The sequence below is a fragment of the Poromitra crassiceps genome, assembly GCF_964638095.1.
Source record: "Poromitra crassiceps genome assembly, chromosome: 13".
Classification (NCBI taxonomy): Eukaryota; Metazoa; Chordata; class Actinopteri; order Beryciformes; family Melamphaidae; genus Poromitra; species Poromitra crassiceps.
Window position 1 is genome coordinate 29,225,020 of NC_139644.1, and position 17,890 is coordinate 29,242,909.

Here is a 17,890-nt window from a genome sequence, read left to right on the forward strand (position 1 = left end):
AGTGCATCACCTGCAAACAAACAAAAGCACAGAGCAAAATGCAGTGCTATCTGACTCTAAACCGACAGTACACCGTAGCAGATTATTTGAGCATGGTGACTGATCAACAACTCAAAAGAACATGGACAAAGTACAGACTGAGTGAGCACAGCCTTGCTATTGAAAAGGGGAGACACAGGAAAACCTGGCTCCCTGCAGAGCAAAGGCTGTGCTGTCATTGCAACCTACAACCTGAGACAGAGCTTCACTTCCTCACCAAAATGTGAAAAGTATAAACCTGTTAGAGAAGCAATTTTTTTTTTACGAATTACCTTTTTTTTTTTTTTTAATACTTTTATTTTTACATCATTTTTGCAAAGATATGTAACAGACATGTAACAGGAGGTCAGGAGAGGTCACAATATACACAGCACATCACTTTGTACAATACATTTTGACAAAAAGAAAAAAGTAAATGTAAAACGGGGTACTGGCAAGAGTCATTTCACTTAACAGGCTTGTCCAACGTCTGGCCCAGGGGCCGGCAGGACGTCCCTGGCAACCTTTGTCTTAGAACAGTCCACAGACAGGCTCCAGGCAGAAACAGTGAAGAGGCTGATATTCCACATCGTCCGTTCTGTCCCCCACTCAAGAGGGCCCAGACATCTCCGCTCTATGAGTTAGGAAAACTGTCCATTTGTACCAGAGTGATTCCCCTTTTTCTTTTTGTAACCTCAGACTAAAAGTTAGTTGCTCCATTCTGTGCAGTTGTTCTACAATGTTTATAAACATATCCACCGGGGGGCGGTGCTTCTGAAGCCAGCATTTCGTGATGGCCTTCTTGCTAGCTGCCAGAAATATCTTCAGGAGATATAGATCATTTCTTTCGGTATCCTCAGAGACTAGTCCGAGGTATAAGGTGGGAAAAGAAAAGCAAACATCATAGCCCAACGTGTCAGAGATTATCCTCAACACCTCCTTCCAGAATAGCCCAATGTCAGGACACGACCAAAATATGTGGGCATGGTCCACCATTATTGCCCCACATCTCCAACAGGGCAGTGGAGTCCCCATTTGTCTAGATTTCTGTTTTGGAGTAATAAAAAAGCGAATTATATTCTTCCAACAAAAGTCTCTCCATGTCAAAGAGTTTGTGGAAGTGATTTGAGTTTCCCAGACATTGCTCCACATGATTTCTGTTATATCTGTTTGCATTTCCCTTTCCCACCTTTGCTTTATGTACTCTGTAGAGTGTTTATTCAGAGACTGAATACCATGATATAATTTACTTATGATACCCTTACTACTCGCTGAGTTATAAGCATCCATGAATACTCTGGTTATCATTGACACTTCCCCGGTGTTTACATCTTTAATGTTAGTCCAGAAGTAACTGCGAAGCTGAAGGTATCTAAAAAAGTCTGATTTGGGGTCTAAGTCATATTTCTGGTACAGGTTTTGGAAACTATCTATTTCCCCGTTCACCACTATTCCACAGAGGGCTGTTATTCCATTTTGAGACCATCTTTTGTATCTGGAGTCCATAGAGGCTGGTGCAAAACCCGGGTCGTATGCTGGCCAGCTGAGTAACTTAATCTCTCTTTGAATCTGAAATCTCTTGACCACTTGCCTCCACACTTTAAGTGAGAGGTTAACCCATGGGTTTGAAGCCAGTGTCAGTTCCCCTATCGTGTTAGGGTGGCCGAGTAGTGATTGAATTGGAGTCTCTACTAGAGAGGTTTCAATGTTTTTCCATTTTGCCACATATGTGGGATTGCACCAGCCTACTAAGGGTCTCAGCTGGGCTGATAGATAGTAGTCCATCAAACATGGAAGGGCAAGCCCCCCCCTCTCCTTTGGTAGTTGAAGTGTCGTATATTTCACCCTAGGTTTCTTATTGTTCCAAATAAAACGTGATATATGTCTGTTCCATTCTCTAAATTGTTTGGGGGAAATCTCCACTGGAAGAGCCAGAAATAAGTATAGTAGACGTGGTAGGATATTCATTTTCACCGTTCTAATTCTGTTACCCAGTTCAAGTGGGAGGTGGTCCCATCTGTTGAGGTCATCATATATTTTTTTATTAATATAATTATAGTTAATGTCGTTTAGTGATGATAGTTCTTTTGGTATAAGTACACCTAAATATTTTATATGTGGGGAGTGCCAATTAAAATTATATCTTTCTTTAAGTTCTTGTGTGGGGGTATAATTAAATAATAGGGCCTGTGTTTTATGCATGTTAATGACATACCCAGAGTATTGTCCATATGCTTCTAGAATGTTCATCAGCCGTGGTACACTGGAGGCAGGTTCCCTGACTGTGATCAATACGTCGTCCGCATACAGAGATATTTTATATTCTTTCCCATTTATGTAGATACCTTCTAAGGTTGATTCCTGCCTGATTAATTGGGCCAGCGGTTCTATGAAAAAATTGAAGAGGAGGGGACTAGCCGGACAACCCTGTCTGCAGCCCCTTTGTATGTTTATAGAGTTTGATAGGCTACCATTGACCTTGATCCGTGCTGTCGGGGACGTGTAGAGTGCTTGTATTGAGAGTATGAATTCCTTACTAAATCCGAATCTGTTCATAACTAAAAATAAAAATTCCCACCCAACAGAATCAAAAGCCTTTTCCGCATCTAAACTAAGCAAAATTGAGCATGTTTTGTCTTTCTTAATTTGGTGAATAGTGTGGAGGGTTCTCCGGATGTTGTCATGTGTCTGCCGATCTCTTATAAAACCTGTCTGGTCTTCGTCTATTAAGAGAGGCATCACCGCCTCCATCCGTTTAGTTAGTATGGAGGCATAGAGTTTGCAGTCAGTGTTAAGAACACTGATAGGTCTGTACCCTGAACAGTCAGTCCTGTCTTTCCCCTCCTTTGGAATGACCGATATAAAAGCCTCCCTCCAGGATGGAGGTGCAGTACCTTCTTTCAAAACATGATTAAAACAGGTGTCTAGTAGGGGGAGTAGTTTGTTTCTCATGGCCCTGTACCACTCGGGGGGGAAGCCATCAGTGCCTGGCGATTTATTAGAGTTAAGGTTTGAAATTGCCCTATCGATTTCTTCTAAGGTGATTCTGGAGGTTAATTCTTTATTGTGTTCTTCACCAATTGAAGGAAGATCTAATGAGTCTAAAAAATGTTCAATTGTGTGTCTGTCAGTTTTGTCTACTCGTGTGTAAAGGGATTTATAATAGTTTTCAAAGGCTTTCTGAATGCCCTCACATGTACTGGTCATTTTATTGGTACGGGGCTCTTTGATTTTATGAATTGTTCTATCTGCTTCTTGTTTTCGAAGTCTCCAAGCCAGTAGTTTCGCAGCCTTTGGGCCTGCTTCGTAAAACCTCTGTTTCATGAATCTTAATTTCTTCTCTATTTCTTCACTAAGTATTTTATCAATTTCCTGTCTGATTGGTTTCATTTGAGATAGAATGGGGGGGTCCTTACTTTTACTGTGAGTCTGTTCCAAGTTTCTAAGTTGTTTTTGTAGGTCGAGTAGCTTCATGTTTTTAAGTTTCTTAAGGAGTGAAGTCCTAGCTATAATGGATCCTCTGAGGACTGCCTTAGCCGCATCCCAAAGTATGATTGGGTCGACATCACCCGTATCGTTTTCGGTCATATATAAATCTAGGCGTGTGGACATTTCAGCTATGAACGCTTGGTTGTTTAACATGCCAGCGTTTAACCTCCATATTGTGTTTTTCTGTTTATATTCTAATTCTATCGATAGGTACACCCCCGAGTGGTCTGAGACATCCCTCTGACCTATTTTACAGTTCTTTACTCTGTGCATGTCTCTATTGTACATAAAGAAATAATCGATTCTAGAGTAGGCATTATGCCTGTTTGAGTAGAAGGTGTAATCTAGTTCTGATTTATGTGTGTCTCGCCACACATCTATTAACCCTAGGTCCTGAAGCATTCTGATGACTCGTCTCTCTACAGGGCTCCTGTTTCTAGTCTGAGTAGTTGTATCTTGTCTAGGATGGAGGAGCAAGTTGAAATCTCCTGCGCAGATAAGGACACCATAAGTCTCCGAGGCTATCAAATCAAACACCTTTTTAAGAAAATCTACATCAGTTACAGGGGGGGGTACATACACATTCAATAGGGTAACCTCCTTATTTTCTAGTTTACCCTTGACAAGAACAAATCTGCCATCTTTATCTTTTATTTCTGAGATGAGTTCAAACTTAAGAGAATTTGAAATAAGAATGGCCACTCCCCTCTTTTTGCCATTTTTGTAAGAGGAAAAAAAAGTATTTTTGTAACCCAGTTTTTTTAGTTTTTCATGCTCAGGTCGAGACAGATGTGATTCCTGCCAAAAAGCAATGTCTACCTTCTCTCTTTTCATTTTTGCTATTATTTTGCTCCTCTTAATTGGGTTGTTTAGCCCGTTTACATTCAAAGAAAGTATGTTATAGTACAAACCATGCATTCAGTCCACTCCAAGAACATTGTGTTGACATCCAACTCCTGACCTCAAGAAAAAAATAAAACACACACACAAGTATTACACAGAAACTGCAGGAACTACAGCGAACACTAACAGGGTTGACTCCCATCACAAAGGGTAGAATACACCTTTGGTAGTAAGGGGGACAGGCCACTGGGTGGGGCCCCTCAATCAAGAAAGGGAAAAGGAAGGGGGGTGTGTGGCTCGCTCTTCAGCAGTAAGCAAACAAACATTGGCCTTGCTGTAACTTGAGTAGGGGGGGGGTGCTTGTCTCCTCACAGCGCAATCACAAGAGAGCCGTTAAACTTACTCGGGTCATGCTTGTGGATGGGTGGTGATACCTCAGTTATCTACGTCAGCCGGGGTTTCCCTGCGGAACTCCTTCAGCCTCTCTCGGATTTGTTGCTGACGCTTTCTACTCTCCCGTCTGCCTGCGGGGTTCCATGGCATGAGATTCTGCAGGGTTTCTTCTGTTATGCTTGAAGTCGCGTTGTGGCGAAGGGGCTCATCAAGGACGAATCCGCGTTTGGTCAAATCCTCCGCTGCTTGCGCTGCGCTGCTGTATGTGGCAATCCCGCTGTTGAAATGGACGCGCATCCGGGTTAATGGGGTTTGGAAGCGAATGCCTTTTTCCTTCAATTTCTTCTTTATCGGGATGTACTCCTTTCTTTTCTTCTGGACTTCCTCCGCATAGTCGTGGTCAAAGTACACACGTTTGTTTTGAAAGAGAGTATCTTTCTTCTTCCAGGCCGCACTCAAGATTTTCTCCTTGACTGTGAATTTTAGAAAACGCACCACAACAGAGCGCGGTGGTTTTCCCGGTGGGGGCTGTGGGGCAAGCGATCTGTGGGCCCTTTCAATACCCAAATCATCCGTCTGTCCGGGACCTGGTGTGAATCCCAGCTCTGTCTTTATCAAGTTTTCAACCATGTTGATGACAGACGTACCCTCTGCGTTTTCTGGTATCCCAAAAATCCGAATGTTATTACGCCTGGAGCGGCCCTCCAGGTCGGTGACTTTATCTTGCAGCGCCCGCTGGTTATTAAGTAGCTGGACGAGGGTATCTTTGACATCTATATCCCACTTTTCCGCGTCCACCATTCTGTCTTCCATCTCGCCCATGCGTTCGACTGCTCCCTGGATTTGCCCGGTCGCGTCTTGTAGTTTCAGGTTAATGTCGGACGTTAGCTCCTCCATTTGCTTTTTCATGTCTTCACGGAGACTGAAACGGAATTCACCGAGTTCTTTCTTTACCTCTGATTGGAGTTCAGACATCCCCTTTGACATAACTTCACCCATTATTTTACGGATAGAATCGAGAGTGAGGGCAGAAGTCTCTCTTTCTTCTCCAGTCTCCTCCGGGCCGCCATTTTCTCTTTGTACTTCATCGTCCGAGCTATTTCCATTCTCCGCCGTATTACCATTCTTCTGCGATCGAGTACTAGCACCCTTTACTCTTTGGGATTTATCCCCTTTCTTTCCCATATCTTTGCTCATGTTTTAATGTTCAAAGTTCTTTGAATTACGGGGATTTCACTAGGCCAATGCTGGAGCACTCAAGTTACGCTGCCATCTCGTGCCTTGCGCCACCGGAAGTCACGAATTACCTTTTGATGAAGAAAAACAACCAGTCCTACCAGTCAGAGGACTGAAAGAGCTGTGAGTTAGCAGCAGTCTATTTTGCTGCTAACTCACTGTCTGTCAGACAATGAGTGACTGTCTGACAGACACACATTGATGTTACAGTATATCTGACAACAGACCATTTGTTTTGTCCTGTATGTTTCTTTACTGTTCTGTGTTGTTGCTGTTATATCTCACAACATATCATTTGTTTGTCTTATAGTATGTTTTGATGTACTGTTTTCTAATTAATATTTAGCTTTTCAATGTCTAAACCAGGGGTTCCCGAACTTAAGAATGCTCTGGCCCACTTTGAAATCTGAAAATCTTCCGCGGCCCACCGAACCCTTTCATCACAACTCTGATCAACACACAATATAGAGGCATTACAGAGTTTATTGATTTCTATGATTAACTCATTGAATGCCATGGACGTCCTTCGACGTCCAATTAAATAGTGACGTAGAATGCCACGGACGTCCTTCGACGTCCAATGCGTTTTTTGACGGTGGGACGTCGATCAAAGCCTTCCGCAGCTCCTGTACAACTATAGTAGCTATTGGAGGTGTATAACCTATTTTACGGACTCATTAGGTGGCGACAGTGCTTGCTCGGTGCAGTCCAGATTAGAGACAGGTCCGAGAAACAGCCTAAAAGCCGTGGATCAAAGGCAAACCGATGCATGCTCCCAGAGCCATTTGCTCTGTCGCGGGAGATGACATTGGCTCCGAACAGGAGTCAATCCGCGCTCACAACTGAGCCCCTCTGTCCCTGTCTGTCTGTCTGTCTGTATAGTTTCTCCACCCGATTAGCAGCTAGGAAAGCAGCCCCTGACGCCAAACCATTCAGCAATCCGGGTTGGCTCTTCCCTGCTGTGGCGCTGAGAGCCGACAGCAGCACACAAACGCAGCACTCCGAAAATATAATGGTTGCGTGAGGCTGTGTGCAGTGTGGGGAGGAGTTTACGGGGGGAGGGGGGGAGGGGGGTGGTGCACGCAGGGCATCACACAACAACTACGTCACTACATCAGAAAATATTATCTTCAGACTCAGTGAATGTGCTTGAAATGCTGCATTTCACAAAAGGCGGATTATCTCAGCTAATAATTTGAAAAGCCTGAAAACGCTGAAAACAACCTATCTTCTCCGGCTCATAACTAAAGAACGGAAAATGGTATCAATAAACTTTTTTTTGCTGATGATACAATAGAGCCAGCTCGTTCTTGTGCGTGTTCGGTGTTTACATAGTAATATCACACAATATTCTGTGGGCCTCGAGAAATCACTGAAAACGCTCTGAAAACTCTGGCACTGGGAGCATCCGTTCTCCAAAAGTGGCTGGCACTCAATGAGTTAACTGCTTATGTTGCCGTGTCGATATTGTGGTGCAGCCCCCAATGTATTTGGAAACAACGGCACGACAATCTACCTGTTTATTTCAGAATAAGGTCATTTCAGACGAGGGGTGACAGTCTCACTGCACTCCTCGTGTGAACAGCATAGCCACACAGGTCAATGCACCTGCAGGCAGCCTGGTGACAGTCAATCCACCTGCAGTACCTCCACGGCCCACACTTTGGTAATCACTGCTCTAAGCACTTGCTTTGGCAATATGTACAGTGTTGTACACCATGCCAATAAAGTAATTTGAATTGAGAGAGAGAGAGAGAGAGAGAGAGAGAATGGGGGCAGGGGTGAGATGGACCACGTCCACAAGAGCCACTAGCTGCTAATTAATGACATCGCTTATCGAAAGGAACATGGTATTGCCAAGACATTGGTGGGGGCGGGGGGCAGTGATGTGAAGTCAGTGAGTGAGACAGAGAGGTAGAGAAACACACGTGGGAGGAGACTGGGAGACAGGAAGGAGGAAAGGAGGTCAGGAAGGATGCCAGGAAATGGGCAGAAGAGAGTAAGGAGGGAGGGAACGCTTGTCCAGAACCAATAAGTGCACTTGACGGGTTTTTTTTTGGCTGCTAATAGAGAGACAGGTTGTAGAATGTTACCTTGAGTGTCATCTCGGTAACAAAGATGGCAGTGAAGATGTAGTTGGAGATGGTGAGGAAGACTCTTTCCTAGTGAGAAAGAGAGGGGGGGGAGAGAGAGAGGGAGGGAGGGTTAGAGAAGAGAGGGTTGGCGGTTAAGATGGGGCAAAAATATATGCAGCAACTGCCCAATACAATGGAAGTGTAATGATTAGCCTGGCATTCCAATGATATCTCTTCTTTATCTCATCATTTTCAAGTGTTATTCACATTAGGGATGCACGATGATATAGGCACGTCATTGGTATCGGCCAATAAAGGCATTTCTGCTCAATGCTTGACTAAATTGTTTGAAAGAAAATGTTACATATAAAATATGGCATGTTTTACATAACCTAAGTTAAAGTAGTTTTTCTTATTTTGCCAAGTGAATGTGTACATTTTGCCATCACGATAATAGTAGGCATGATAATGGGTTAATTCCACTACAGGAAAAAGTTGATGTTCTCTGAAATTAGGTGGGGGGGAAATGCGCACATATATCAGTATCGGCAATCGGTCAAAAGAGTCAGCATATCAGCAAAAAAAAAAACTATATCGTACATCCCTCGTTTGCATATTAAATTACGATAATAAAATTACATTAATATCAAAAAGTAATCTATGACTTCATCCTCTGTCGGCGTGGTCTGTAACTTACCTGTAATAAATGATGGAAGTCACATTTCCGCAATAGAGGTGCATAAGCGAGCAGAGATCCAACAGAAACATCTGTGAAGTGGTAATATCACCGTGCAAAATACTGCAATAACAATACTGCTTTGTCATTTGCTTTTACGGCTCGCAATGTGTCGCCTGTGGGACCGTCCTCAATGCTTCAGTAGTTGAAAATGCGAGGGGGCGTTATTATTGGTAGTACTTATTGCACCGTTAAACGAATAAAAGTGAATGCAAAAAGCCACCACAAAACGGCTACACACACACACACACACACACACACACACACACACACACACACACACACACACACACACAAATGGGCTTACCAGGCTGCCCTGCAGTATCTTGGGCCTCTCCAGAGCCACTGTGATGCAGTTGGAGAAGATGAAGGCCAACACCACATAGTCAAACAGCTTATGGGCTATGATGGACTGGCACATCTGTCTGAATCTGGTAGAGGAGAGGAGAGGAGAGGAGAGAGGAGATGAGAGAGAGGAGAGGAGAGGAGAGGAGAGGAGAGGAGAGGAGAGGAGAGGAGAGGAGAGGAGAGGAGAGGAGAGGAGAGGAGAGGACATGAGAAAATAAGGAAAGGTCAACAGAAAAGTAGAAGAAGAAAGGAGACAAATAAAGACAGAAGGGAACAGAAGAGAAGGATGAGTTGAAGATGAAGAAAGACAGGCGGGGAGGAATGGAGAGACAGAAAACGGTGAGATTAAAAAAAAGTTTTTTGTCACGATTCAGCCAAAAAATAACACCCAGGTGTTGAAGTAAGCGGTGCAGGTTTGCGCAGGTCGAACCCTGTACTTCTACCCCTCTCTTCCTGTCTCCGGCACTGTGTGTGCATGTGCGCGCAAAAAATATAAATAGAGGATTAAAAAATATATATTTATTAAACATTTGTTTGTTTGTTTCTTTGAGATTTGGTCCAGGTGATACTATAGGGTCTAACCTGATTTTAAAGATAGCTGAATCGCATGGTTTGACCAGACGAAACTATACCTATTTTACAAAATGTCTGGGGGCGTGACTTTGGCTCTCTATTTCACGGAAAGACAGCTCAAATGTCTGCTCCGGGATTCACCAAATCCAAACTTCATTCAACAGCGATTATGTACAATATGCGCAGGCACAGCAACAGTGTAACGTTATTCAATAACAGTAACGTTATTCAATCACGATAACATTACCGTCGACCAGTCGGTCAGTCAGTCAGTCAGGAGTGTCAGCTTAAGGATACATTTGTCACTCACTTGCCCAGACCAGACAGCCAGCTGCCATGATGAGGCAATCCACTTAGCCACCCACAGACCTTAGTTGGCCTGGGCAAGTGTTAACTAATGTCGAGCCCTGGAACTGTATGTGTGTGTGTGTGTGTGTGTGTGTGTGTGTGTGTGTGTGTGTGTGTGTGTGTGTGTGTGTGTGTGTGTGTGTGTGTGTGTGTGTGTGTGTGTGTGTGTGTGTGTGTGTGTGTGTGTGTGTGTGTGTGTGTGTGTGTGCACGCGTGTATGCTGTGCATGTTTCACCAGCTTTCTGTCTCTCGTCACTATCGACCTCCAGACAAGACGCTCTCTCTGGAGGTGGTGTGGTGCTGATTGCCACAACTGGTTACATGTGTATCGACCGGGGGGGCCGGGGGAGGGGCCTATAGGCTGCAAGGCTACAGATCCCGTGCGCATACCGACATCCCGCGCTACATCCCGTCCACATCCCGTGCCAGAACGGACGGACGGATAGACAGATAGATGGACGGACACACATGTCACTTATAGAAGCGGCTGCACGGCTTAAAAAAAGACATAGAAGTGTTGTAGAATGGCATCTGTATCAATAATCATCATTCTTCTCCCACATAGACAAGACAGTCTCTCAAGCCAATATGAAACGTGAATAAAGCCAAGAGTCCAGGAAAGTTGTCTCACACAAATGTATTCAGCCAAACATACATCTTTGTAAATAATCAGGGTTGCAAAGAGACTCATAGCCCTCATAACAGAAATACACAAATATGTAAATTCATAGTTGCAGGCTTCATGAGGACAGTAAAGATGTAACATTTGTCATAGATCTTTATAGGCAGAGAGAAGAGAGCAGAGGGGAGGGGTGGCACCATGTCTGTGTGTGTGTGTGTGTGTGTGTGTGTGTGTGTGTGTGTGTGTGTGTGTGTGTGTGTGTGTGTGTGTGTGTGGTGGCAGAACACAGTGACCTGCTCAAGTTAAGCTGTCTGTAGGGAGCTGAGAAACGTTGCCTCTTGCCAGTCCATGTGACATGCATTTATAACTAATAACTCATACCAATAATTATGTGTATGCAATTATAGCTTATTGAATATGAAATAAAATGAATGGAACTTAAATTGTATATATCAGAAGACAGGGGGATGGACAACACCTAGTAAATAAATGTCACTCGCTCTATTCAAAACACAACAAAACAAAGCCTTCTGTCTCCTCTGATTGACAGCCGAGCTCCCTGACAGCATCTCGGTGAGTAAATAGCCTCATTCAGCCTCATTAAATCTCTGCTAATTCAAAACAAATGACATTAACAGCACTCTCAGAAGCAGCAGACAGTACAGTGCTCTGCAGGGTACAGTGCTCTGCAGGGAGAGCACAATAGAGAGAGGGAGAGAGAGATGATGAGAGAGAGAGAGAGAGAGAGAGAGAGAGAGAGAGAGAGAGAGAGAGAGAGAGAGAGAGAGAGAGAGAGAGTGCACTGCCACTCAGGGGAAATAGAAAGTGAAGAACACTTCCACATCAGGAACACATACCGGTACTTAAAAAAAAAATCTGAAGAAGAAAACAATAGAGAACTTTCAAAATCTCAATATCAATGAAAAGAAATTCTCCAGCTTGGAGAAAAAGTTGAAACAGTAGAACTCTCAGTATGTGCTCAGTATGTGATATCATGTCATCATCTAAGAAACATCAACTCTGTAAAATCTTGAACCTTTTGTTGTTGTTGTAATTATCACTGTTATTGTTGTTACTGTCCAGTAGCCTGTACTACGAAGCTAGTTTAATGCCTTATCCGAGTAAGTTTGAGTTTAAACCTGGTTTAGCCGTACTACAAAGCAAGTTAACTTTCAATCACCATGGCAACTGACGCTGCAAAGCTAACCTGGTCGCGACCAGGTTAGCTTCAGAGGATAAGATCAAAATCCATGAAAGACCCATATAATCGGCTCTCTGGAGTCACTCACCATTCATAAGATCGCCATATGAAAAATAGATTGCAGTCAACTGAGAATAGAACAAGCAAAACATTTGTGGCTCTGTAGGCTACATAATTAAATTAAGCCTACTTACCACTTTATGTCTTAACAGCTCAACGATGCGTGGAGAAATATTATCACTATTAATCACAGCGCGCATATCATGAACGGACCCTCAAATGGAGTGAGGGTGATATTCTCCTACATGCCAGAAAAGCCTATACATATAATATAGATATGGGATAAATGGGATAGCCCCAATACTAAATATGCAGGCTATTCTTGCATCTTTCAGCTGGAACTGTGTCCTGTAGGCTGTATGCCAATATATGAGCAAAAATAGGCTAGTTTTTATCAATGATAACTATGCCCGCATCGTCTCAATTCAGTTCAGCAGTTTTATCTTTTATAGTAGGCTATTAGGCTTTATACTAGGCTATTTTATATATGAATTATTCGATCAGTGCAACCACACACATGAGTGATAGAGATCATTATTCATTGGGCATGCGTTTCTAAATCTATGGTCTAAATAGGCTTACAGATTGTGGAAATGTATAGACTGAGATTACACATTTACATTTGTTGCTGCTGTATCAGACAGAAATCGCTGATCAAAGTAAATCAAATGACTGATGTGAATACAAGCTGCTGCTTTAGACAGCCCTTCAGCAGACTATCCAACGCGGATTTTCATTCTGACATTAAATCGCGGATACATTAAATATCCGCTAAAACTCTGATCATGCACTGCGCTTCATTGAACGAGGAAATGGGTGTGGAAATGGGTGTGGGCGTGGATCAACTCAGCTGTTCATAATGTGATTGGCTAGCGCACCTCTTTCGCGTGGACGCGCGCCTGTGCACGAGCGAAAAACGTGCGTGTGCACAGGCAGATCCCAGGTCCACTTACCTAGTAGAAAACCAGCGTCGTAGTATCAGTTAACTAGATAGCTTTGATCCTGTTCAGTCAAACCAGATCAAAGGGACTTATCGCGGATCTGTTAAACTAGCTTCGTAGTACAGGGCTCTGAACTATTCTATGTGATGCCGATAATAATAGGCCGATAATTCTTGTTTGTTTGATTTGATTTTACTTTATTTCTATCTCATTTATGTTTGGATCTATGCTTTGGCAGCATGTATAAACGTAGCCTATGTCCTGCCAATAAAGCTTCTTGAATTGAATTGAAAATTGAATTGAGAGAGAGAGAGAGAGAGAGAAAGCACACACTAATACATATCCATTTAAAAACTTAACTGTTTACTGCCAAAAAGCAATTAAATAGCTTCACTGCAGTTCAGCGGATAATATGGAACGAAACAGGATGAAAGGCTATCGTCACATTTCAAATAGGAAGGGTCCATTTGTTCAAAATGTCAGCAGACCTTTCGGTGTTTTTACATTTAAAATATAGTCTCTGTGCCTTTTCAAACACATCTTCTGTCAATTTTAATACAATAGCATAACATGATCAGTAGCTAAACTGAATGAATCACCTGTGGTATTCAATCCCCCCTACTGTAGGCCTATTTCTTGCTGACAAACGGCAGTGGAAGCGGGTGGAAAATATACCTTTGTTATCTGCAAGGTGGCAATCGATACTCTAATCTAGCCCTTCTCTCTGTGATAACCTGGCAAGCTGTCCCTCCTATTGATGAGGTGGGGAGCAGAATCTGGCAACCCCTCCTTGATATTGATTTAGTGAGTGGCAGCAGGGTTATACACGTCCTGCGGCCAGCCGATAAGGTGCGGCGGAACAGTGGAAGGGAGTCTATTGGACACTGTGGGTGGGCCTAGCGAGAGTTAGTCTCGCAGTGCCAGCCGTGGATGATATCTACAGAAGGTGTTTCTTTGTGGGACTGTAATATGGGAGACACGCTGTACTTCCGTCGGGGGGCTACCAGGCTAATCTGCCTGGGCGCCGCCTTCCGTCTGGGACATTAGATTCAGACCCTCCATCGCTGGAAGCTTGATGACGTCGACGGTGGGTCTGACTACGTGAGACTAAGCGAGAGTGTGAGGAGAATTGAACACATAGGTGTGTATATACGCATGGCTTTGTATAAAGGCGCTTTCGGACCAAACGGTTCTGGCGACTCCCTGAGAGCAACCGCCTGCTCGGGAGCTCCACCGAAAACTACATACCTTCAAGGGCTCTTTTTTCCCCCTGTTTGCATTCACGTCGCCAATAGGAACGCTGAAGTGATGTAAGTGTGGTTAGCATGCTAACCGTTACTAGTAGCTTCACAGCAAACAAGTGAGAGTTTACGGGGGATTGACACTACTCTGGCTAACAATTAGTTAACCAACATTAGCTCGCTAAAAAAATAGCAACTTAATGTCAGTAATTATATGACCACCTCGGGGCATTTCTAGAAGTTCGACCAACCAACGCACGCTTATGTCTGGACCGCTAAAGGTTCCTCTTGTGCTGGGAAAGTACCTAACCTGACGTAGGATGACGCGATGACGGATGATGCGATTTTCGCCTCATTGCCTGTTTGCTTGAGTTGAAAATGTCCAACTTTGGCAAATAATTTGTGCTAGTGAAGCTTTATTTCCGCCTTGATGTAAATGCACGATAAGAACTACTATGGTTCCCTGTTCAGACAAAAAGGAGAGTTCCTCTAACTAGAACTATGAAAAAGTTTCCGAAAACGTTGAATGTTGAACCAACTCTCACCCATAAATAAGTGGACCAACGCACAGATGCACCCAGTCCCCAGCATGGGCCGGATGGCGCCATAGTAGGTCAAATCAAGAGTGCACCAAAACAACACACAAAACAACACACAAAACAACACACAAGGAGCTGAAGAAGGGAAAAAGAAGGAGGGATGATGGTGACTCACTTGTTCTGTGGGGAGAATAGGAACACAGACCAGTCCTCTCTCGACTCACACCAGTCTGGTCTGTACACCTCTAACATCTTCTCGATACGGAAACACAAGCTCTGGATGGAGGGAGAGTGCGCGCACGCACACACACACACACACACACACACACACACACACACACACACACACACACACACAGAAATGGTTAATCTTTTCAAGATCTCCTCAAGGAATTTATCCTGAATAATGTTGAACAAAAATTACACATAGCCTACACGCACGCACACGCGCACACGCACACACACAGACACACACACACACACACACACACACACACACACCTTATGCAAAATGCTCATGCAGTATGCACACAAAAATACACAGAAACTCCCCATTTAAAACATTTACAAAAGTGAAACACTTCTACATCACCTCAGAGCATCTTCCGCCATTACCATCTGTCTCCCTCTCTCCCCTGCTGTCTAAATATTATTTTCTAATTAACCTTGTTTCGTTCCGACACACACTTGTTTACTATGAAAACATTGAGAGTCCCATGGGGCCTGGGTGATAGGGTTTGCAGGCTTTGTACAAAGTACTTGATCTTCATCTAAAATCCTACACAAGCGCACAGGAGATTACTGCATGTGTGTCAAAAAGAAGGACTTAACCACAGAAGCTAATGGTTCGGTTTTAGAGGTAACAAATGGCTGGATTGTGTTTTCTTTGTTCTTTTCAGGTGCAGCAGCATAACAACTTGTGCTTATCTGTATCTGTATAAGATGGAGGCACGGCGCACAATTGCTCCACAATTGCTACTTGACCGTGGAGCACGCAACCTAGAAATGAGCACGCGAAGCGCGGGAGTGCACAATATTTCTAGTTATTATAGGAAAGTAACATGGCTGCATTACCACACTTTCAAAACTGTGACTCAATCAGAGTCTTTTGCTCATTTGTTCACTTGCGAGCACATTCACACTTACTCACTCCACCACTCACCTTCCCTATCCCCTCATACATAACACCAACTCACATAGTCAATTTCATCATCCAGGTCCTCCCGGTCTTTGCTGCATGTGTTGACCTGGGGAAAGACTTCAGGCAGCAGCTGGCTCTGGGGGCGCGCCCCTCCAGCCTGCCCAGTCTGGTGTCTCGGCGGGGGCTGGAGGAGCTGTGCCAGAGGGGTCTTCCCATTGCAGTCCTGGTGAACCCCGGCCAAGCCCAGCCCACCTCCGCCAGAGAAGCTCTTCTCCCTGGGCTGAGCGTGGAGCGTCACGGGGAGCAGTGGCGGGTGCGGCGGCAGCGGGTGCGGAACCTGCAGCAGGTGCGGCAGCTCCAGTGACAGAGCCCTCCGGTCCCGCCTGGGCACGAAATGACCCGGGTTCATAGGATGGGGAACGTGGAGAGGGGCGACGGGGGGAGGAGAGAGCAGGGACTCCTCCTCGTCTGGGTGGATGTGGTGGTGCGGGGATGAGGAGGCACGGGGGCCACGGATACGAAGGCTGCCCCCGACCACGCCACCCAGAGGCCCCAGCCCGTAGCCATAGGGTCTTGCGGAGGTGGGGGTGAGGGTTGGAGTGGAGGTGGGGGAGGAGAAGGAGAAGGAGCAGGGGCGGCCTCCTCCCAGGCTGTTCCAGCTGGAGCGACGGGCCCACAGGGCCTGAGGATGGGGGGGCAGCGGACGGTTCCAGCCCCGGCCCGGATACTGACAGAGAGAGAAAGAGATGGGCGGGGAGGAAATGTCTTTTTAACAGGCAAAATATTTTCCTACAAAACTCCTCGCTGTCACAGTGAAACAAGTGAAGCATGAAAAAGAAAATGAAGAACAAAGGACCACGCCAAAAACAGTATTGATGCCAAGTTGTCTTTGATCACACTGACTGATTTCAACCATCTAATTGTGAGCTGTGCTGAGGCAGTCTGGAATATCAACAAAAACAAGGAAACAACTGATCCACTGCCTGTGTCCTAATGAGACTCTTCATTCAGGACAAACTCCCCCACAATTAAATATTTCCAGAACACCAATGTCATAATGTAGCGCTTATCACATCGCACTACAGTACTTATTGAGAAGTCCATACAGTCACTTAAAGTCCCTGGAAACCAGAAATATTTTATTATTATTTAGCATTTTGAGTTCATCACATCACAGGAATCTATGTTAATAAGCCACCAGCCAAATATGAACGATGATGAACGTCGCAAAGTATATAAATTTAGGTTTGACAGTCATGACAAAAGTCATGAGAATCAATTAGATTGAGGAAGTGTATTTTCTCACAAAAATAAAGAGAGTCCCGCACACTGTCCAAACTTGCAAAAATAAATTTAATTGTAACGTTTCGGTCTCAGACCTTTTTCAAACAAATGGTTATGGGCATTTAGAAGCCATCTTAAATAAGGAGTGGCTGTTTTGGCTGAGCCAATCACAGCCCCACATGAGAGACAGGCTGAGAGGCATCACAATTTACACATCATCAATTAGCACACAGTGAAATACATTAACAATCATGTTTAGAAAATACTTAGATAGTCTATAAATAAGGTGAGGTTCACACAGAGTACTCGGCTATGAGTCTGTATCAGGTGGGTCCCTGTGAGCCTCACAGGAGGAGTCAAAAAAGAGATCAACATTTACATTCAAGAGAATATTATAATAGTCTACACAAATCAACAACAAATTAGAGTGTATTTTCTCCCGCGGACTGTGTGGGCGTGTCCCGTCTGCAGCAGGTCTCCTCTCTCTCTCTCTCTCTCTCTCTCTCTCGGAGACCTCCGAGAGAGAGAGAGAGAGAGCGCGAGAGAGAGGGGGGGAGGGAAACGGAGAAAGAGAGATCGAGTGCGTGTGTGTGTGTGTGTGTGTGTGAGTAACCTCGCGTCACCAGGCTGTGTGTCTCTCTCTGTGCTCTCTCTCACACTAGTCCCGAGAGAGAGAGAGAGAGAGAGAGAGAGAGAGAGAGAGAAGCATAGCGCTCGGCACACAGAGTGGGAGGGAGACAGACAGACACTGAGCGAGCGCTGTCACTGGGGGCAAAGAACGGACAAAAGGAGAAGGGCGAGT

General features: G+C 44.5%; 1 protein-coding gene across 1 annotated transcript in view; it reads right to left on the reverse strand.

Annotated features, from left to right (window-relative positions):
• The window catches only part of LOC310788468 (voltage-dependent T-type calcium channel subunit alpha-1I-like), a gene marked incomplete at both ends in the record, with an annotated part of 218,268 nt that overhangs the window by 48,330 nt on the left and 152,048 nt on the right, over positions 1-17,890 (reverse strand). The window contains 4 exon segments of the mRNA XM_083650017.1: positions 8,073-8,141; positions 9,098-9,221; positions 14,839-14,939; positions 15,860-16,531. Coding sequence (XP_083506143.1) covers positions 8,073-8,141; positions 9,098-9,221; positions 14,839-14,939; positions 15,860-16,531 — 966 coding nt within the window.